Genomic DNA, 16,270 nt, shown 5'->3' on the forward strand with positions numbered 1-16,270 from the left:
CTCGATCAAATGTACGCTTTTTTATAGTGCTTTCGGGTATGGCTAACGATACCTAGGTCTGACTGGTTACCGCAATTTGACCGTAACCGGTACGAACTTTCCTAGTCTGAGTTGTCCGATGGATGACTTACGACTGGATGGTAAGCGACGCCGGAAGCATGGGGGGGGGGGGTGGAGTGAGACGAAGACATTGCATTGAGGCCCTGGTTTCAGCTGAAGCGAACAAGGTTGCCGTTTTATTGGCGAGTCCTCTAATTTTCTTGTGCATAAGGAACGGGCGAGAGGAAGTTCGCAAGTGTTACTTGAAATATTTGGATTTTTCCAAAATTACCCGTTTTGGAGCATTCTCGGAGCGAGTCAAAGCGTTTAGTTGATCCGGATTATGATACATTTTGTAAGATGAAGGGCTTTACGAGAATCACGGATCTAATGTGCATTTTGAGATTTTTTAAAATTTCTTTAAATTTTACGTTTTGTGGGAATTTAGTGACATGATTTTTTTTTGACGCATCTGTTTTTTATGGGTTATTGCGTTATGAAGATTTTTTGAGGAATTTACAAATTTTGAACAACTTGTGGAAATGAAGAGATGATAAAATCTTTTGTAGGTGTAAAATTTATCAGTTTTTTGGAAAATGTACCCATTTCTTGAAAAATGTAGATGTTTTTGCAAAAGTTGAACATGAATATCAAATTTTGACACTTTGTGAAAATAGTAGACATTCTCTTGTAAATTTAGACTTTTTTTGGAAAGTTAATAAATTTTTGGGACCACTCAAAACTTTTTTGGACACTTTGGACAGTTTTTAAAAAACCCGGACGTTTATTGAAATACTTAGACTTTTTTTTAAAAGATTTCTCACATTTTTTGGAAAACCTGGATATTTTAAAAAAATTTAAACTTTTTTTTATAAACTGATATTTTTTCATGCAGACAGTTTTTGAAAGTACAGGGATTTGCGAAGGAGGTCACCAAATAGTGTCAATAGTCATTCCTTGTCATCCGTACACGCATCATGTTTCTTGTATACGTGGACTACAAAAGTTTTATCACATAATCGAGCAACGCTGGATGCAAAAAGGTTGCCATATCGTTATAAAAATCGATATTTCCACAAATCTAACCGCATGAAGCACGCGTATTTAACCACGCAGTCGAGCAACGCTGGAGGTGGGTGAACGAACGGGAGCCGGTGGCCGGTGGTCAAGTGACTCAGGTGCTCGAGCGGTTACGGTCCGCAGTCCCGCCAGACGCCGCACACTGGATCGAGTCGATGGGAGAGGTCGGACAAAATTTGGAATAATTTTAAAGCTTATTACTCCGTTTATACAAGATTTTGAAGTTCCAAAAGTAGTTCCATTCGTTTACTGAAAAAAAAATCTCGGTGTATTTACTAAGAAAAGGGTAAAATTACCAAGAATTCAGGGTTCTTTTTGATCCCAGTTTTTTCTTGCTAAAATTACCAATTCTGGAATTGGTAATTTTACCGAGAAATCTTGGTAAAATTATTAACTTTCTCGGTAATTTTACTGGACCCCGGTAAAAACGCCAATATTTTTTATCGACTGTGGTAGAATTACCGAGATAAAATGGCAAAGGTATCGGGAATTGAATACCAATAAAAGTGGTATTCTTACCTGAAAAAAAAACAGTAAAAATACCGGTTTTTAGGTAAGCTTACCGGTCTGTCTTGGTAAAATTACCAATAATTGGTAAAAAAAAGTGAGATGGTAAAGGTAACGACGGACCTTGGTAAAAACGCCGAGAATTTTTTTTCAGTGTTTCCTCGTGAAATTTTCATCCATAAGCATCACTTAAAATTTATCATGTGACTAAATTAATATCAAAATTTTCAGTTTTGGTCAAAAATTCCATGTCTGACCTCTCCGATTGATTCGGTCCACTGTGCGCCGCCGAGGATGCAAGTTACGAGCTTGCGCTTATACCACCGCGACTGACGCGCGCCAAGCGGTGACAGATTGCGCCGCGCCGCCGCCGCGCCACTCCATAAGCAGGAAGTAAAGCTCTACGCCCGCCCGCCCGCCCGGGACTTGCCACAACGCATCCCCGCCCGCCCGCCCGCCGCGTCATACTTCCTCTTCCGATCGGAGCGTCCCGACGCCCCTGCCGAGCGCCCAACATGGGCATCGCGGCACTCGGCCGATCAGGGTGAGAGGCACTTGGGATCAAAGTACCTTAGAGGAGAAAGCATGGACACCGGGCTCCATGGAAACTTAGACCCTTCTGCGGGCTGATTGTTGAAGTTGATAGACAAAGCTATAGACGTAGAGAGTGTGGAGCGATCCCATTGGTCGAAATGGTTGGTTCCTATAGACTAAGGGAGAAAATGATGGACTAACTATAAGGTCTCTCGTGAGTTGCCGTTAGTTAGTCTATTATCTATCTTCTTTGTTCATTGCAACCACCCGCTTCCACCAATAGGATTCCTCCGTATCCCTTTTGTCTCCTTTGTCTGTAGCTTTGACCATCAATTTCAACAGTCAGTCTGCTCATCCAGAAAAACTCAAGTAGCACAGGTTGCAATAAGTTTCAATTACATGGTAAAATTATTAATTCTGCGTCAAAATCTTGTGTATTTTTTTTTTTTTTTTTTTTTTTTTTTTTTTTTTTTTTTTTTTTTTTAAAAAAAATTAATCATCCCACGAGGGATAAGCCTGCGTTTTACCGTCCCTAAAGTCCCGCTTCTTCTTTGTCCCTAATCCAGCCAGCCCCAGTTAACCGTTTCTTGAGCCCATCAAACTCAGGTCACCTGGACGGGAATCGAACCCGTGACCTCCCGATCATAGAGCAAGCGCTGCAATCGCTACACCACAAGAGGCCATGCTGCCTATCAAAGGATTGGAGGGACACTTCTAATTGAAATTTATTGCAATTAAATTAAAATTGGGTGCAATTTTGCATTGCATTTGAAATTGCTTAATATTTCTGATGCATGGAATTTATCTCATTGACTGTTTGGAATAAGCATTTATTGACCAAATAATGAAAAAAATTCAATTTTATTGAGTTTAGTCGCAATAAAATTGTTTTTTTTTTTATTAAATATGTAAATGATACAATTAAATGTATGATGATACAAGCAAACGAACCAATAATTTCAATTATTTCGAGTCTTCTGCTAAAACTCCCTTCTTGTTCTCCTTGTTATGGGCCCTAGGCAGTCCCATGAAGCATAAGCTAACTGAGATAATTAGTCGAGGGTCATGGACTATTCGGTGTCCAAAAAAAATTTCAGTTTTTTTTTTTTAATATATATAGAGCTACCCGGTTGCTTTACAGTGAATTGCAATTGATTTATTTAAATCGAAATCATTTTCCATTCAATTAGAATCATACACAACGCAAAGAAACCTGCTTCAAAAATCGTAGAATAAAGCGTATTATACCATACATTAATTTAAAAAGTCCAAAACTAGTGCCTTGGCGCTCTCTTCGTGATAGAAACTTTCCTCGATAGTTTCATTTTCGAAAGCTCCATCCATAGTACAGGCTTGATGCCTATTAGCTGTGGTTTTTTCTTCTCATCTAGAATTGGTGTGGAATTCTATGCCGGCGACTTCGTAGAGTAAGCTTTCAACCGTTTTGTTGGATGTTTTCACTTGTTCAAATCATCAAACACAATAAACCTGAAATAGTTTTGAGGAGATGATTTAACTCTGAGGCTTGAGTGGAGTAATTAAGCCTTGCGCTTCCGTGGTGGATGCTGCAGAACCAGTTAATTCACATTAATTAGTTTTCTTTTTTTTCATTCATTTGTTTTACACACTCCATACTAGGTGAAATGCAAAAAAATGTTGCTCAACTGTTGACGCAAAGAGTCTCTCGACAAACACCTCGAACGTTTGACCTAATCCGGTTCGAAGCAGAAATGCGGTCTTAAAATTAGAGGTCCCAAACGATTATTTCAAAAATGTTCAAGTTACACAATTATTGCCCACACTGCACGAAGTAATTTGTCACAGACAAAAAAACCAAATCCATCCTATATGGATATGAGAAAAGAGGAGTACAAAAAAACATGCCTTGCTGCATTTGGAAGAGCAAAAGTTGGTCATTGCCGTGCGAAAATAACCTTTGAGTCTGTTTTACTGCATTTATTTCTCCCCTCGAAAGCTTGCAATCCGAATAAATTTTGGGAATTTCTGTGTTACAGAAAGTCTTAGTCTTAGAGTGATATTCACTCAAAATATGCACGCACATCGATCCTGAGGACTTTTCCTCATCTTACTCTAGGATTTAAAATTACAAGAGTAACACACAACGCATGACGCATGAGGCGCGAAACGCTTTGGGGGTTGAACCGCGCAGCTGTCAGGGGGCGTCGCCACTTAGTCATTCATTATTTTCGAAAGCACTGCTCTCAAAGAAGACTTGTCGCGATCAGATAATGGCGGAACCGGTGTTGCTTCTTTTTGATGAACTTTGAAGGAATTTTGGTTACGTTGCACTGAAAATATTAGCTCTTACATCATTTATGAAGAGCAAGAAGTTTTTAGTGTTCTTTCATTCAAACTTGTTACCTGATGGAAAGACGAGAGCGGCCCTCGCCCCTCTCTTTATAGAGGAAGAAACGTTAATCAAATTACTTTTCGTGCATAAAAAAGAGGAGCTAACATTTTCAATTTCATCATTATAAGAAGATTCCAGCCCCTCTTTGAAAGACACGTCAAGGCCAATAAGTCCATACTGCATTTCTTACAATATGGGTATTCAAATGTTGACAAATCGCTGATGGTACTGAATTTTTAAGAATTTATGTACATATTATTACATTTGTTCTAGATGTAATCCAAAATTCAGTTGAAAAGAGTCTGAAATTTTAAAATAGGAGATATTCATTTAATTTTTTTCAAAAATATAAAATTGGTCAGGAGAAATCTGGCAATATTTGAATGTTCATACGTCGCTTTCATATAGCACGGCAGCAAAGTCACGTAGAAATGACGAAGATTCGATAATTATCGAAGGCATTTTTCCTCCTTGTTTTAGCTTCATAACTCAATAAATATTCGAGTGACAGGTGCATGATGGCGGACCAATTCACTTTTGAACATTCGCTTGAGCACTCCTTTCATTTTTAGTCGACTCCGTTGGTTGCTCCACTGAAAAAATCCGGTTTGCGCGGCGGCTGAGTCTTGTTTTTTCGCCGAAATTGCATCATCGAACAATGATCCGGCGGCTCGATGTGGTTTTTTTCTCTCTCTCCACTTCAAAACTCTTGCGTGGAGGAAGAAAGCTGACCGGACCAGGCCTTAAAAAACTTTTCGCGTCGTTGTCGATTTGAGCGAAAACCACTGCAATTTATCACACCTTATTTGAAGCTTCAGTGAAAGGGAAAAAAACACATTGGATCTAGAGTCCAGACTCTTAAAAACATCAACAAGAAGAAATACTCTTGATTCAATCAGATTTAAGCTTAAATCAAGAACCAAGCCTCTTTAATTTGAGCGGATTTTCTTTTGATTTAAGCTTAAATCTGATTGAATCAAGAGCCCTTTTTCCTGTCAATGTTTTCAAGAGTCTGGACTCTAGATCCAATGTGTTTTTTTTTTTTTCAGTGAAATTTCATTTTATGCCTTTGCGAGGCACGAGCCCAATAATTAAATGAGGGGCTTCGAGGACAAGGCGCGTAAGTGCAGTTTTTGAAAAAATTGAGATATTAATGTCTTCAAGTAAAACTAGCCTTAATGCATATTCTGTGAAAAATTCGCTCAAAAATTTCAATTTTTAACCATCAAGAAGTCAGTTTGAACTTTCTTTCCACCATAAGGATCCATGTAATTTCAAAAACTTCAAACTCGTATTTCTCGAAATAGCAAAAATTGCACTTACGCGCCTTGTCCTCCACGTCTCTCAAATGTTTCAATGGCTTTGAGTGCTCTTGAAAAGTTTGCACTGGTCTTGTCGAGCTGACAGTTGAGTTTTTATCCTTACCCCCCCCCCCCCCCCAATGTATTTTCTTTTGATCATCAATGTTCCCCTCCTTTTTGAAACATACCCTAAAGCTATTTCTTTCGTTATTCATGTAACACTGCGCCATTTACCCTTCGCTAAAGTCGTGAATCGTATAGAGCTTTAGCGAATATTCTGAAAAATGGTCCGGTCATGCACAATGACTGTGTGTCCGGTACTTAATATCGCCCGAGACATTAAGTGTTTGAAACCGAAATTCCCGTTCGTGTGTCTTAATACTTCGATTCTTGGAGGTACCCTGATTTTCGGATTCAGCCAAGATAAGGAAAGGTATTTTAAGCAAATTAAATTACATGGACTGAAGGTAAATCTCGGCTAATTATTTTAAGCTATATTGAGCATCACTGACGTTCAGTTAGACTGAATCTATTTTCAGAGTATATTGCTCCTCAATATGATTTATTATATGATTTTCCTCCAAGAACGCGTACAATGCAAAAAATACTTCATTTATTAAAAGTTATTGATTTACTTTATTCTAAAAAAATTCATCTGCCTGTGAAGCTATCTCATTTTTAATGTGATAACCTCATTTTCAGGTACCCCTTTCATTCGAGAGGCTGATCATTCACCTTGGAAAATGGATCTTAAATTGTTGAGGAACCGCTAATTTAATTATGATTTATTTAGTCACTAAATCACTCTGTAATCATTACACATTATTACGTGACAGTCAGGATAAATTGCAGAAAAGTACCTATTTTAGGAAATGGAAATTTCCAGTCATGCTTTGGAGCACCATGTCAGACCTTTCGGGTGCCTTTTCATCAAACTCATGCAACAGTACGTACCAGCAGCAGCGTTAATATTAAGAAATTCAAGAAAGCGCGAATCTCTCAATACATTATACAATGTAGGTATAGGATTTTATCAGACTCTTTTGTAGATAGAACTCAAAAAACTTATCTGTGATTTTAGCAACAGTATTTATACTCTTTCGATCGTCAGTGGCGAAGGACGCCATACAAAAATACACTTTCTGCAGTTGTAATAGGATCATTATTACTCAACGAGGAAACACGTTATCTCCATTAAGTAGGATTGTAAAGGAAACGAAAAAAACTGCTCGGTGAGTGGTGAATGGGAAAGTTAATTCAGGAAAAAGCTTTGTGTTGTCACGAAATAAGTGCAATGAATAAGAGAAATCAAGCTATGAGACAGAATTTGAATGGTGAATTGTCAATGTGCATTTCTATTATTGTTCAAAAACCCTCCAACAATATAATTGACCGTGCAACAATTTAACCAAATTACCAATCATAATTTTATTAGTATTTGATTGAGTGTATTACTATTTATTCGAGCAATTGAACTGAAAAAAAGATTATATGAATTTAAAAAATAAAAGTCCAGGAAAATATAACGCTGAAAGATAAGTTTATTTTAAAGCGGTATCGACTCAAATTGAGATATTATGTTTTAAAAATGAGAAGAAGTATGAAAAAGTAAACATTCGGTGGCCGAGTGTGCAAAGGCAGCTCATTCCACACCGGAAAAGAGAAAGAAATTGTGTCTCTGGTTAATTTTTATTTTATCATTAACCTCAACTCTCCTGACTGAGACAGCTTAGTATCGCACCCTGATACAGCCAAAATTGTTAGCAGCATGGCAACCATGTTTGCAGAAGCAGAGAGCACGAATTGGGTACTTAACGTTTTACCTTCACACGTTTCTTTGGGCGTGCTTATTGGCTAAATTTACCGTGAGGTGTATTGGGCCCTCCTTTTACGACATTTGGATCTTTTAACCGTGACACAAAGTAATCCACATTTTTTTCGGCTTTTGACTCATTTTGTCTTATTTTTCAAGACAAATTTAAACAAGAGTAGCACACGGAAAGTTTGAGTGTGTTGCACTAAAATTTACTGCATTGAAAGGCTGAGAGTCCAAGTATGGGTGTGTCTAATCGCACTCAATATATATGGGCAAGTAATAATGATAACAAAAAAAAAAAAAAAAAAAATACTTAGGAAATATTTGAAGATTCAGAACATGTGCAACAATATAAAGTACTGTTAATACATGTATTGTTAATATGTAAAGAAATGACATCAAATGAAGTAACTTGATGATATTCAATCGATACGATCGTCTCCTACATATTTAGAAAAATAAGCTATTTCTGGCACCAGTGAGATTAGGATATCTATCCGGCCGATTCTCACGAAATTATGTTCGAGTGATGCGATGCGTCTGAAAATTTACCATATTTAATTCGGTAATCCAAAATTGCGCGAAATGTCTAAGAAAATATTTAAGGATTGTGCGAAAAAGGCAAAAGGATTTCACGAATAGAAACCTTAACATCTGCTACAGGAATGCGCGAATTTTAAAATGAAGTTAATTTAAGGTACCAGTTTATGGCAAAGTAGGAAACAATTGGAAAATAAACGCATTATTATGTTACGCTAGTTTACGTTAGTCTGTTGACAAATCATCTATGTTTTCGGGTTTTGAATCCATTCATCTCTTAACAAACTCGAACATGACAGTTCTACGATTTTTTACGTGTAGTTTTATTGCAGTGGTTTGTGGCCAAAGGCCCCTAGTTCACTTTTTAAATATCCCTGAAAGCTCTCTGGGCCATTCGTGTTGCGAGGGCTATCCATCGAAGAGAGACATGCGCGTAAATGAATAGGGAATGAACAGTCTTCCACGATGTAGCTATCTACCACAAATTACCAAAGTTGCCGGATTAACGCTTCCTCGTTGAATATTTAACATTCGCGCAAACATGTGATTTTTCAGCACCAGAGAAATTTGCGCAACCCTATGCATATCCAAAAAGGTAAAAGAGGAGGCATTCGCGCAAGTGTATCGCAGCCATTTCATTAAATGTGAGTCTTTGAAATTCATCGAAACGCCTTTTGTTAGTGTCGAATGCGATGAACATTTTAAAAATTTCATTTCAACTCATGGATGCAACTATTCGGTCTCCATGGATGTCCGCGCTGCATACGCACGTAATTGAAGGCGTTTTGATTATCTAGGCACTCGCCACTTTACCCGCGGCCCGCGGCACCAACGCAACGGCGGGCTTTTCCAAGAGGCTCCAAAATGTCAGACCGCTTTCAATTGTTCGTCAATTCACGTCAATTCTTCGTTTATACCTTGGAAATACTTCTCAGGCACGAATAGTTGTACGCAGACGTGCGTTGTGAGTCTCTTTCGTGCTTCAGTTTTTATATCGCGATGTGCTGACTCGTAGAGCAGCTATTCATGTCTAAGTGATGTCTTCGAAGTATGTATGAGGAATTGAAGGCACTCTGCCATTTTAAATCCTCGCAGTGGAGCCCGCCGCATAACAAAACGAGCCGATCAGAGATGTTGAATATGAAATTTTTGACTAAAACTGCAAATTTTGATGTTAATTTTTCCACATTATAAGTTGTAGATGGCACATTTTGGAGATAATTTCACGAGAAAGTCAATGAAACCACTTCTAAAACCTCCATGTTCCGCATTAACATCGATAGGAGTTTTTAATGTTTCCATATTTTGTATGACTCCTGTCGCCGACTTGCTCCGCTGAGTGCCGCTGGTAAGGCGGTTAATGCTAAAAGTCAAAACGCCTTCACTCTTATGCGTATGCAACACGGCCAACCATAGATCCCGAATAGTTGTATCCAGGCGTTATAATGAAATTTGAATAGTTTCCGTTCCATGAGGCCCTAACCGAAGCTTTGATTATGTTCTCTTACATCTTGACTTAGTTCCAATTTTCCATAATAAGCTGCTTTAAAATGATTTTATTTTAAACAACATCATAGTTTAAAATTTTCATAGAATATTTTTCCTATAGAGGAGAAAAATCACTGAAGTTTCATAAAGAAGAGACGTTTGGTAGTTCTCCACTTAGAAAATAAGGTGTGTCAGGAAGTCTGCAACGCTGTAAACGAAGATTTGCATTTCTGCAGTTTTACCGTCGAGGTATAAGTTCATTATAAAAATCAGCATTTTAAAATCCTCGACAATGATATGCCAGAATCTTTGTCAGTAATCTTAAAGGAGGTGAGAAAAATTTTAATGCTCACAAATTTTTGAAAGTTGAGGTGTGGTCTAGATTTCAATGATGCGGATCGCTTACAAAATCACGCAGGGTGAGATAATTGCAATAATTGAAGCATAGCGGTAAAAATAAGTAAAGGCGCGGTTTATTGGTTGTCTCAAGGTCACTTCGCGGCGACCGCTGCACCAGATTTTTTCTTTCTAGAGCAAGAGAGCCTATAACCCAACGGCTGAGTCAATAATGATTCAGTTCGTAAACCGATATTCCCCGATGCTGTTGTTTTGAGTACCGCCTTATATTGAAAATTATTCATTTGTGAAAGGTGCAGTTTCAGTCTCAATATGTAAATCCTGAAGAATAATCCTGAAGTTCCCTCTTCCTCCAGGGGTTTCCCGGACGAAAAATAAACCGTTCATTCCATTGTCGTGCTGATGATTGATCTGAAAAGGAAAAGTACCTATTTCATTGCCGAAGCGTGAATCTTCGGCTATCGATTCGTCCCGATTTGAAGCTATGGTAAAGAATGGGTGCAAGGTGATCTTTGCGAACACCCTGATAATTGGACCGAGTTTAACAGAAAGTAACCAAGCCGCATCAGCTATTGCCAAGTTTAACTGGGCAATTTAATTTTTTAGGAGAGAACGTTTGTTCGGATTTCTTTGAAACTTTTAGGGAATTTGCCTCGTACAATGGAGAATTTTCACTGAAATTTGCACGAAAATCCGCACAACCGTTTACATGTAAAAAATTAAATTGCCCGATTAAATTTGGCAATAACTGATTTGGCTTGGCTCCTCTCTGTTTAACGCGGTCCACTTAAGGCTGCGATAGGATTGCGCGAATGCCCCCTTCTTTGCCTTTTTGGAGATGAATAGGATTGCACGAATTTTTCTGGTAATGAAAACTCACATGTTTGCGCGAATATTCAACATTCAACGAAGAAACGTTGATTTGGCAACTTTGGTATTTTGTGGTAGATAAGCACATCGCGGAGGACTGTTCATTCCCTCCTCACTAACGTGCATATCTCTCTTTGATGGATAGCCCTTGCAGCACGAATGGCCCAGAAAGCTTTCATAGACATTTAAAAAGTGGATGACCACCGCCGCGGCCGCCAACCACTGAAAAAAACTACACGTGAAAAATCGTAGAACAACCATGTTCAAGTATTTTATGAGATGAATTGATTCAAAGACCGACAGGTGCACCCGAAAGTAAGCGTGTATTTATTTCTGATTGCAACGTTATGCACCACTTCTAATAAATGTTTTTAAAAAACTCCACACAGTTTTTCTATAAAGTCTCTTCGAATTTACCTAAACGATCTCTAATAAAAGTGTCGAAGATTTCGTCGCGATATTTTCGTTCTTTCTATTTCCATTTAATGTAACCAAAAAAAATTAAATATCATCCGAGTTTCTGAATCGTTACAACGAGGATACATTTTTTCCTTTTATATATGGTAATAAAAACTGGAGCAGAAAGTAAAGAATGACGACATGCAGTACTACAACATTCCTCCAGTCTTGGAGGCGCTAATATATGCGTTTCACGCCAACTGAGTACTGATACCGACTGCACTGCGTTTGGCGCAATGCGAGAAGTATTCATGCAGTCTTGTAGGCGCTAATATGGGCTTGACGCCGATCGCACTGTTCAGCGCAATGCCTGAAGTATTCTTAAAGTCTTACAGGCGCTAATATTCGTTTAACGCCGGCCGCACTGTGTCTGGCGCGATTATTCTAACTCGCGGCATCGAATAATAGAGCTTTAAAAGCCCATGCATGATGTGTTTCGACGCCGTACGAGCATTCGGACTTAATTCTATTATCTCCCTTCATTATTTCACCCTAACCTTATTTCACCTTAGCAATCAATCCCTTTTCATATCTCTCGACTAATTTTGAGCCGTTACCTCGAGATCAAAATCAAAGGTTTATAAGGGATTTCAGAAACTGCCTCTGTTGGATTTCGAATCACACCAAAGATCGGCCCTGATTTCCCATGATTACTTCGAATGGTGAAAGTGATTGGTGCGCTCAAGATACTTTCGGATTATGCGCGTATTCCCAGTATTTTTTAATCTGCTGCTATTTTTTTCCACTCAAGAAAGGGATGAACTTGTTACAATCTATTAGGATATTTCAAACTTCCAAAGTTTGAATTTTCGACATTCTTCTGCAATAACTCTTTCAATTGCCCGTAATTCACACGTTTGTACGAACCTTGGTGTCTACATCTAAACCTCGCATTTCGGAGCCATGAAACCGCAGTTTCGAGTTCGCTGTTACTCTTCAAGCCGCCACTCACAATCAGCAACTTTCGTTCATGATTTTGCAAAACATGATGGAAGTTCGTCACTCAGCCGTAATTTTTGCAGTTAAAATTTGCAGATGGGCAAGTTATCGCTGCTATTATTCCGCGGATTTTCTCACAAATTCTGAAGTTTTTACACAACCTCCTCGAAAACTTATCGCAGCTACTCTTGAGTAGGTCAGACGAGGCCTCAAAATCGGACAACAGATAAATTCTTGTCGCCAATTATTCATCTGAATTCACTTGAAGGATCTATCGAGACCGAAAATTTATAACGAGCAGATTCTGCTGTTCTTTTATTTAAGTTGCAAGACTTCAAATACTCTCTAAATTTTGTCCACTCTCGATCAAAATCGGCTGAGCAAACAAGCCGTCATTCTGGAATGTTATTAAGCCATAAAAATGACATTAAAGGAGAAAGACATAATTGTCCGACCGAGGTTTTTGTAAGCGGGCCTGCTATGACGAATTATTACCGGCGTCCTAGTTATTATGAGCGCTTGAGAAGCTTGCCATTAGAATTTTGCTTCAACATCAAAATTAAATAAGTGCACAATTTATGTGATTTCAACCATATTTTCTTGGGAAAAAACTAACTCGATTAACTTATCTTGTGAAATGTTGGTACTCTTTGTAGGCAAAAGAGGCACAATCGATCGCATTAAATCAGAAACCTTCCATGTTGATAGACTTCGCTCAAGTTTCATTTTTATCAGAGAACCAGACAACACAATGCCTTGAAACCTTCCTCTGTAAAATTCTCTTGGATTATAATACTTTTACACAGAAAATTACAAAATTTTAAATTAGAGAATTGATTAGTTTCCTCTGAAAAAATTAAAAAAAAAAAAAAAAAAAAAAAAAAAAAAAAAAAAAAACTAGATGAGTTAGGCAAAGTCTCATCTAGTTAGGCTGATTGTGATCGGATTCGTCTAATTTTAAAACGTACCTTGACAATACTGCCGTGCTAAGAAAGAACGTCGTATGAACATTCAAGAGCTGCTAAATTTAAATTAAAAGAAAAACTCCGTGTCGCTGATGATGGACTCGCGATGAGACTGAAACGCGTTCGACCGGTATAGAGAACGTGCAAGTGAGTTTTTCTTTTAATTTAAATTACAAGTTCTTGTGCGACATGAACATTAACGTTATATCTGCTAACTTTCCTCCGATAAAATGTCTATTTTTTAATATTATTCCTTGACATGTTTTAGACGTTTTAAACATCTAACTACGAACGAAATCCCATGCAAAATTGGAGGAAAAATATCCATAGATTTTCCTGAAAATTCTTGATTTGTAGAATGAGGAAATGAGGCAACGTCTAGTGGCTTACGGCGTTCTTCCTTAGCGCGGCAGAATAGCTTAACATTTAAACCTCATTGAAAATTGCTCTTGCGCCTTGAAATCTCCTCACTGGAGGCCGGCACTTTCAAGGAGATGTCAAAATTGCCTGTGGTATCTTGGCGTCCGAATTTCGGCCCCACCAAGGGCCAGGATATATTCGTAGATAACGTTTCATTTTATATTTCTTTCATTCATTATCGTTTCTTTATTTTTTTGTAAACCTCATTGTATCATCTTTTTTATCCTTTTTTCACAGGAAGTATGCGGCTGTGTGAAATCTCAGCAGTTTTGTTGCTATTGTTAAGTTCAAGAGCAATCCATGTAACTGCCCAAAGTCAGCGTCGCGGTGCCCGCCGCTTCCAGACACCTAACGCTGTAAGTGATCTCCATGTATCTTTTATATTTTTATCATAAAATTCACCCTAAGGAGGCCAAAAAAATGAGGTTCAAAGAGAGGGGTTAAAAGGTTTATATTAGTTAAAATCTTAAAAAATCCGACTATGTCTTCTAAAAGAGTTCAAAAATCTATCATATTGACGGCGTAAGTCCGCGATCACATAACTCGTTTGGTGTGTCTGCAAATCTCCGCCTCTATGTTATTTTTTTAAAGGAGAACAAATTGACATCATTCCTGGAAGTATTTGCAGAATTTTCTCCGCAAAGAAAAGAAAAATCACGGCAGTTTAAAAGAATTTCCGTTGAGTAGTTTTCCGTTTAAAAAATAAAGAATGACAGGAAGTCTGTGACGTCGCAAACCGAGTTATGTGATTGCCGACTCACACCGTCGATATTCTGTCGTAAAAATGGGTCAGTTGCGCTAGTCACAGAATCGTGTTTTGATTCTTGATTCTTGTAATGCAGGTTACTTAAGAATAATAATAATATAGTCCAAACAGCAACTTTCTACGTTCAATATTGACCCCAAGATATCGCGCTTTGAAAATTTCGGTTTACGTCGTCATTCAACGCGGTAGAAACACCCTTGGTTTCTTCCACCCCGCTTTCATCAGTTAGTGATTTACTGATTACTCAACTTGAAATTTGGATGAAAGCAAGGTGGAGGAAACCGAACGTGGATGACGTCATGAATCGAATTTTTCGAAACGGTATATCTCGGGTAATATTGAACGTAGAGGGTCGCTGTTCAAACAAATTTTATCATTTTTAGCTGCTCTACAAGAATCTACATCAAAATACGATTCTGTGAGCAGTGCAACTAACCCGTCTGCCTTGACTGGATAAAAAAGTACTTATTACGACGTCTATTTTTCCAGGAGTTGGTAAGCGATGAAGAGAGAACGTTTGAAAGTCGTCAATCTCGCGACTCAGCGAGTTTGAATTGGTCGCCGAGACGGGGCGACAGCCAAGAACCAGCGGAGCCGTTGGACTCGTCTAGGGGATTCAATCAGCTGGACAGGAGAAAAGGGAGCTCCCATTTCGACCTCGAGTCGAACCTCAGCTATGATGCTTTAAAAACTAGTCAACAAAAATCAACTTTAACAACAAATTCAGATAGGTATAAAAGTGAGCGCCTACCGGCGCTCCCTAGAAAGAGGGTCGAAACGACTGATAGTCTGCCATCACCGACGCCACGCCAGGAGTCCAAGTATCCCCGCCGAGGGAAGCTTTTCAGCCCAGAAACCTTTTCGACGAGACAACCAGAGACAAGTCCCACTTCCGATAGCAGCTTCCAGTCTCGGCAAAGATCTCCAGCGTCTAATTCTGAGCAAACGGTAAGGTGATTTTTCACGGAAATACGAGTAAAAACGAGAAAAGTTCGAAGTTATACCGGCTACAAAATGAGGGGTAGGAAAAGGTAAAGAATGATACGACTATTCTGCTGGATCTATACTGGTATCAGTTGAACCTTTACTGATATCATGATGCAAATAAAAATCTAGTGATATCAGTCGCGTCTCTCTACTTGCTTTTGGCCAATTTGTGTGAGTAAAAATCTAACTGATCTGACTAAAGATCCAGCCGATATTGGGACAGAAGTTGAATTTGTGATATCTGATATCTTAGAAACTAATCATCGCATCAAAGAATCTAAGGTGCATGAATCTATTATTAAGGGCGCTCAAAAATTGACCCTTTTTATAACATCTCAAACGTAAAGAACGACAAATCGCGAATTTAGGAAACACGCATACAACTAAAAATTACCGCAATTTGAGAGACGCAAAATTCATGGAAAATTTTTTTTGAGAAAGAAAACTCAATTCTTACATGAAGACATACGAGTATAAATGGAGACGGTAAATATTATTTTACGAATGATTACATTTTTGAAATTTAATAGGATGGATCTGGCTCTCGAAGAGGAAGGCAACGTTCACGTGGAGAATCAGCAAAATCTCTCTTTAAGGATTTAAACGCAAATGTTGAAGAAGATAAAGATACATCCATTCAAGAGTCTGACAACTACCCAGGCGTATACAAACAACTTAAAAACCAAGGAATTTCTACCTTTGAAATACAAGTTAGTAATAAATGTTGAATACTTTTCAAAAGCTCTATTCACAGTCATTTATTCCTTTAACTTTAAGGCTCTCTTAAGTCATACACAGGTCTAATCATGATTTTCCGGCCCAACTCTCTCA

At 38.3% G+C, this 16,270-nt stretch overlaps 1 protein-coding gene across 2 annotated transcripts in view; it reads left to right on the plus strand.

Annotated features, from left to right (window-relative positions):
- Window positions 1-16,270, plus strand: part of LOC109033769 (uncharacterized) — a 74,257-nt gene that overhangs the window by 22,798 nt on the left and 35,189 nt on the right. For both annotated transcript variants that reach the window (XM_019046540.2, XM_072296714.1), the window contains 3 exons: window positions 13,924-14,042; window positions 14,942-15,400; window positions 15,970-16,149. In XM_019046540.2, coding sequence (XP_018902085.2) covers window positions 13,929-14,042; window positions 14,942-15,400; window positions 15,970-16,149 — 753 coding nt within the window. In that variant the 5' untranslated portion in view covers window positions 13,924-13,928. The remainder of the gene's footprint in view (window positions 1-13,923; window positions 14,043-14,941; window positions 15,401-15,969; window positions 16,150-16,270) is intronic.

This window comes from Bemisia tabaci, chromosome 2, assembly GCF_918797505.1.
Source record: "Bemisia tabaci chromosome 2, PGI_BMITA_v3".
Lineage (NCBI taxonomy): Eukaryota > Metazoa > Arthropoda > Insecta > Hemiptera > Aleyrodidae > Bemisia > Bemisia tabaci.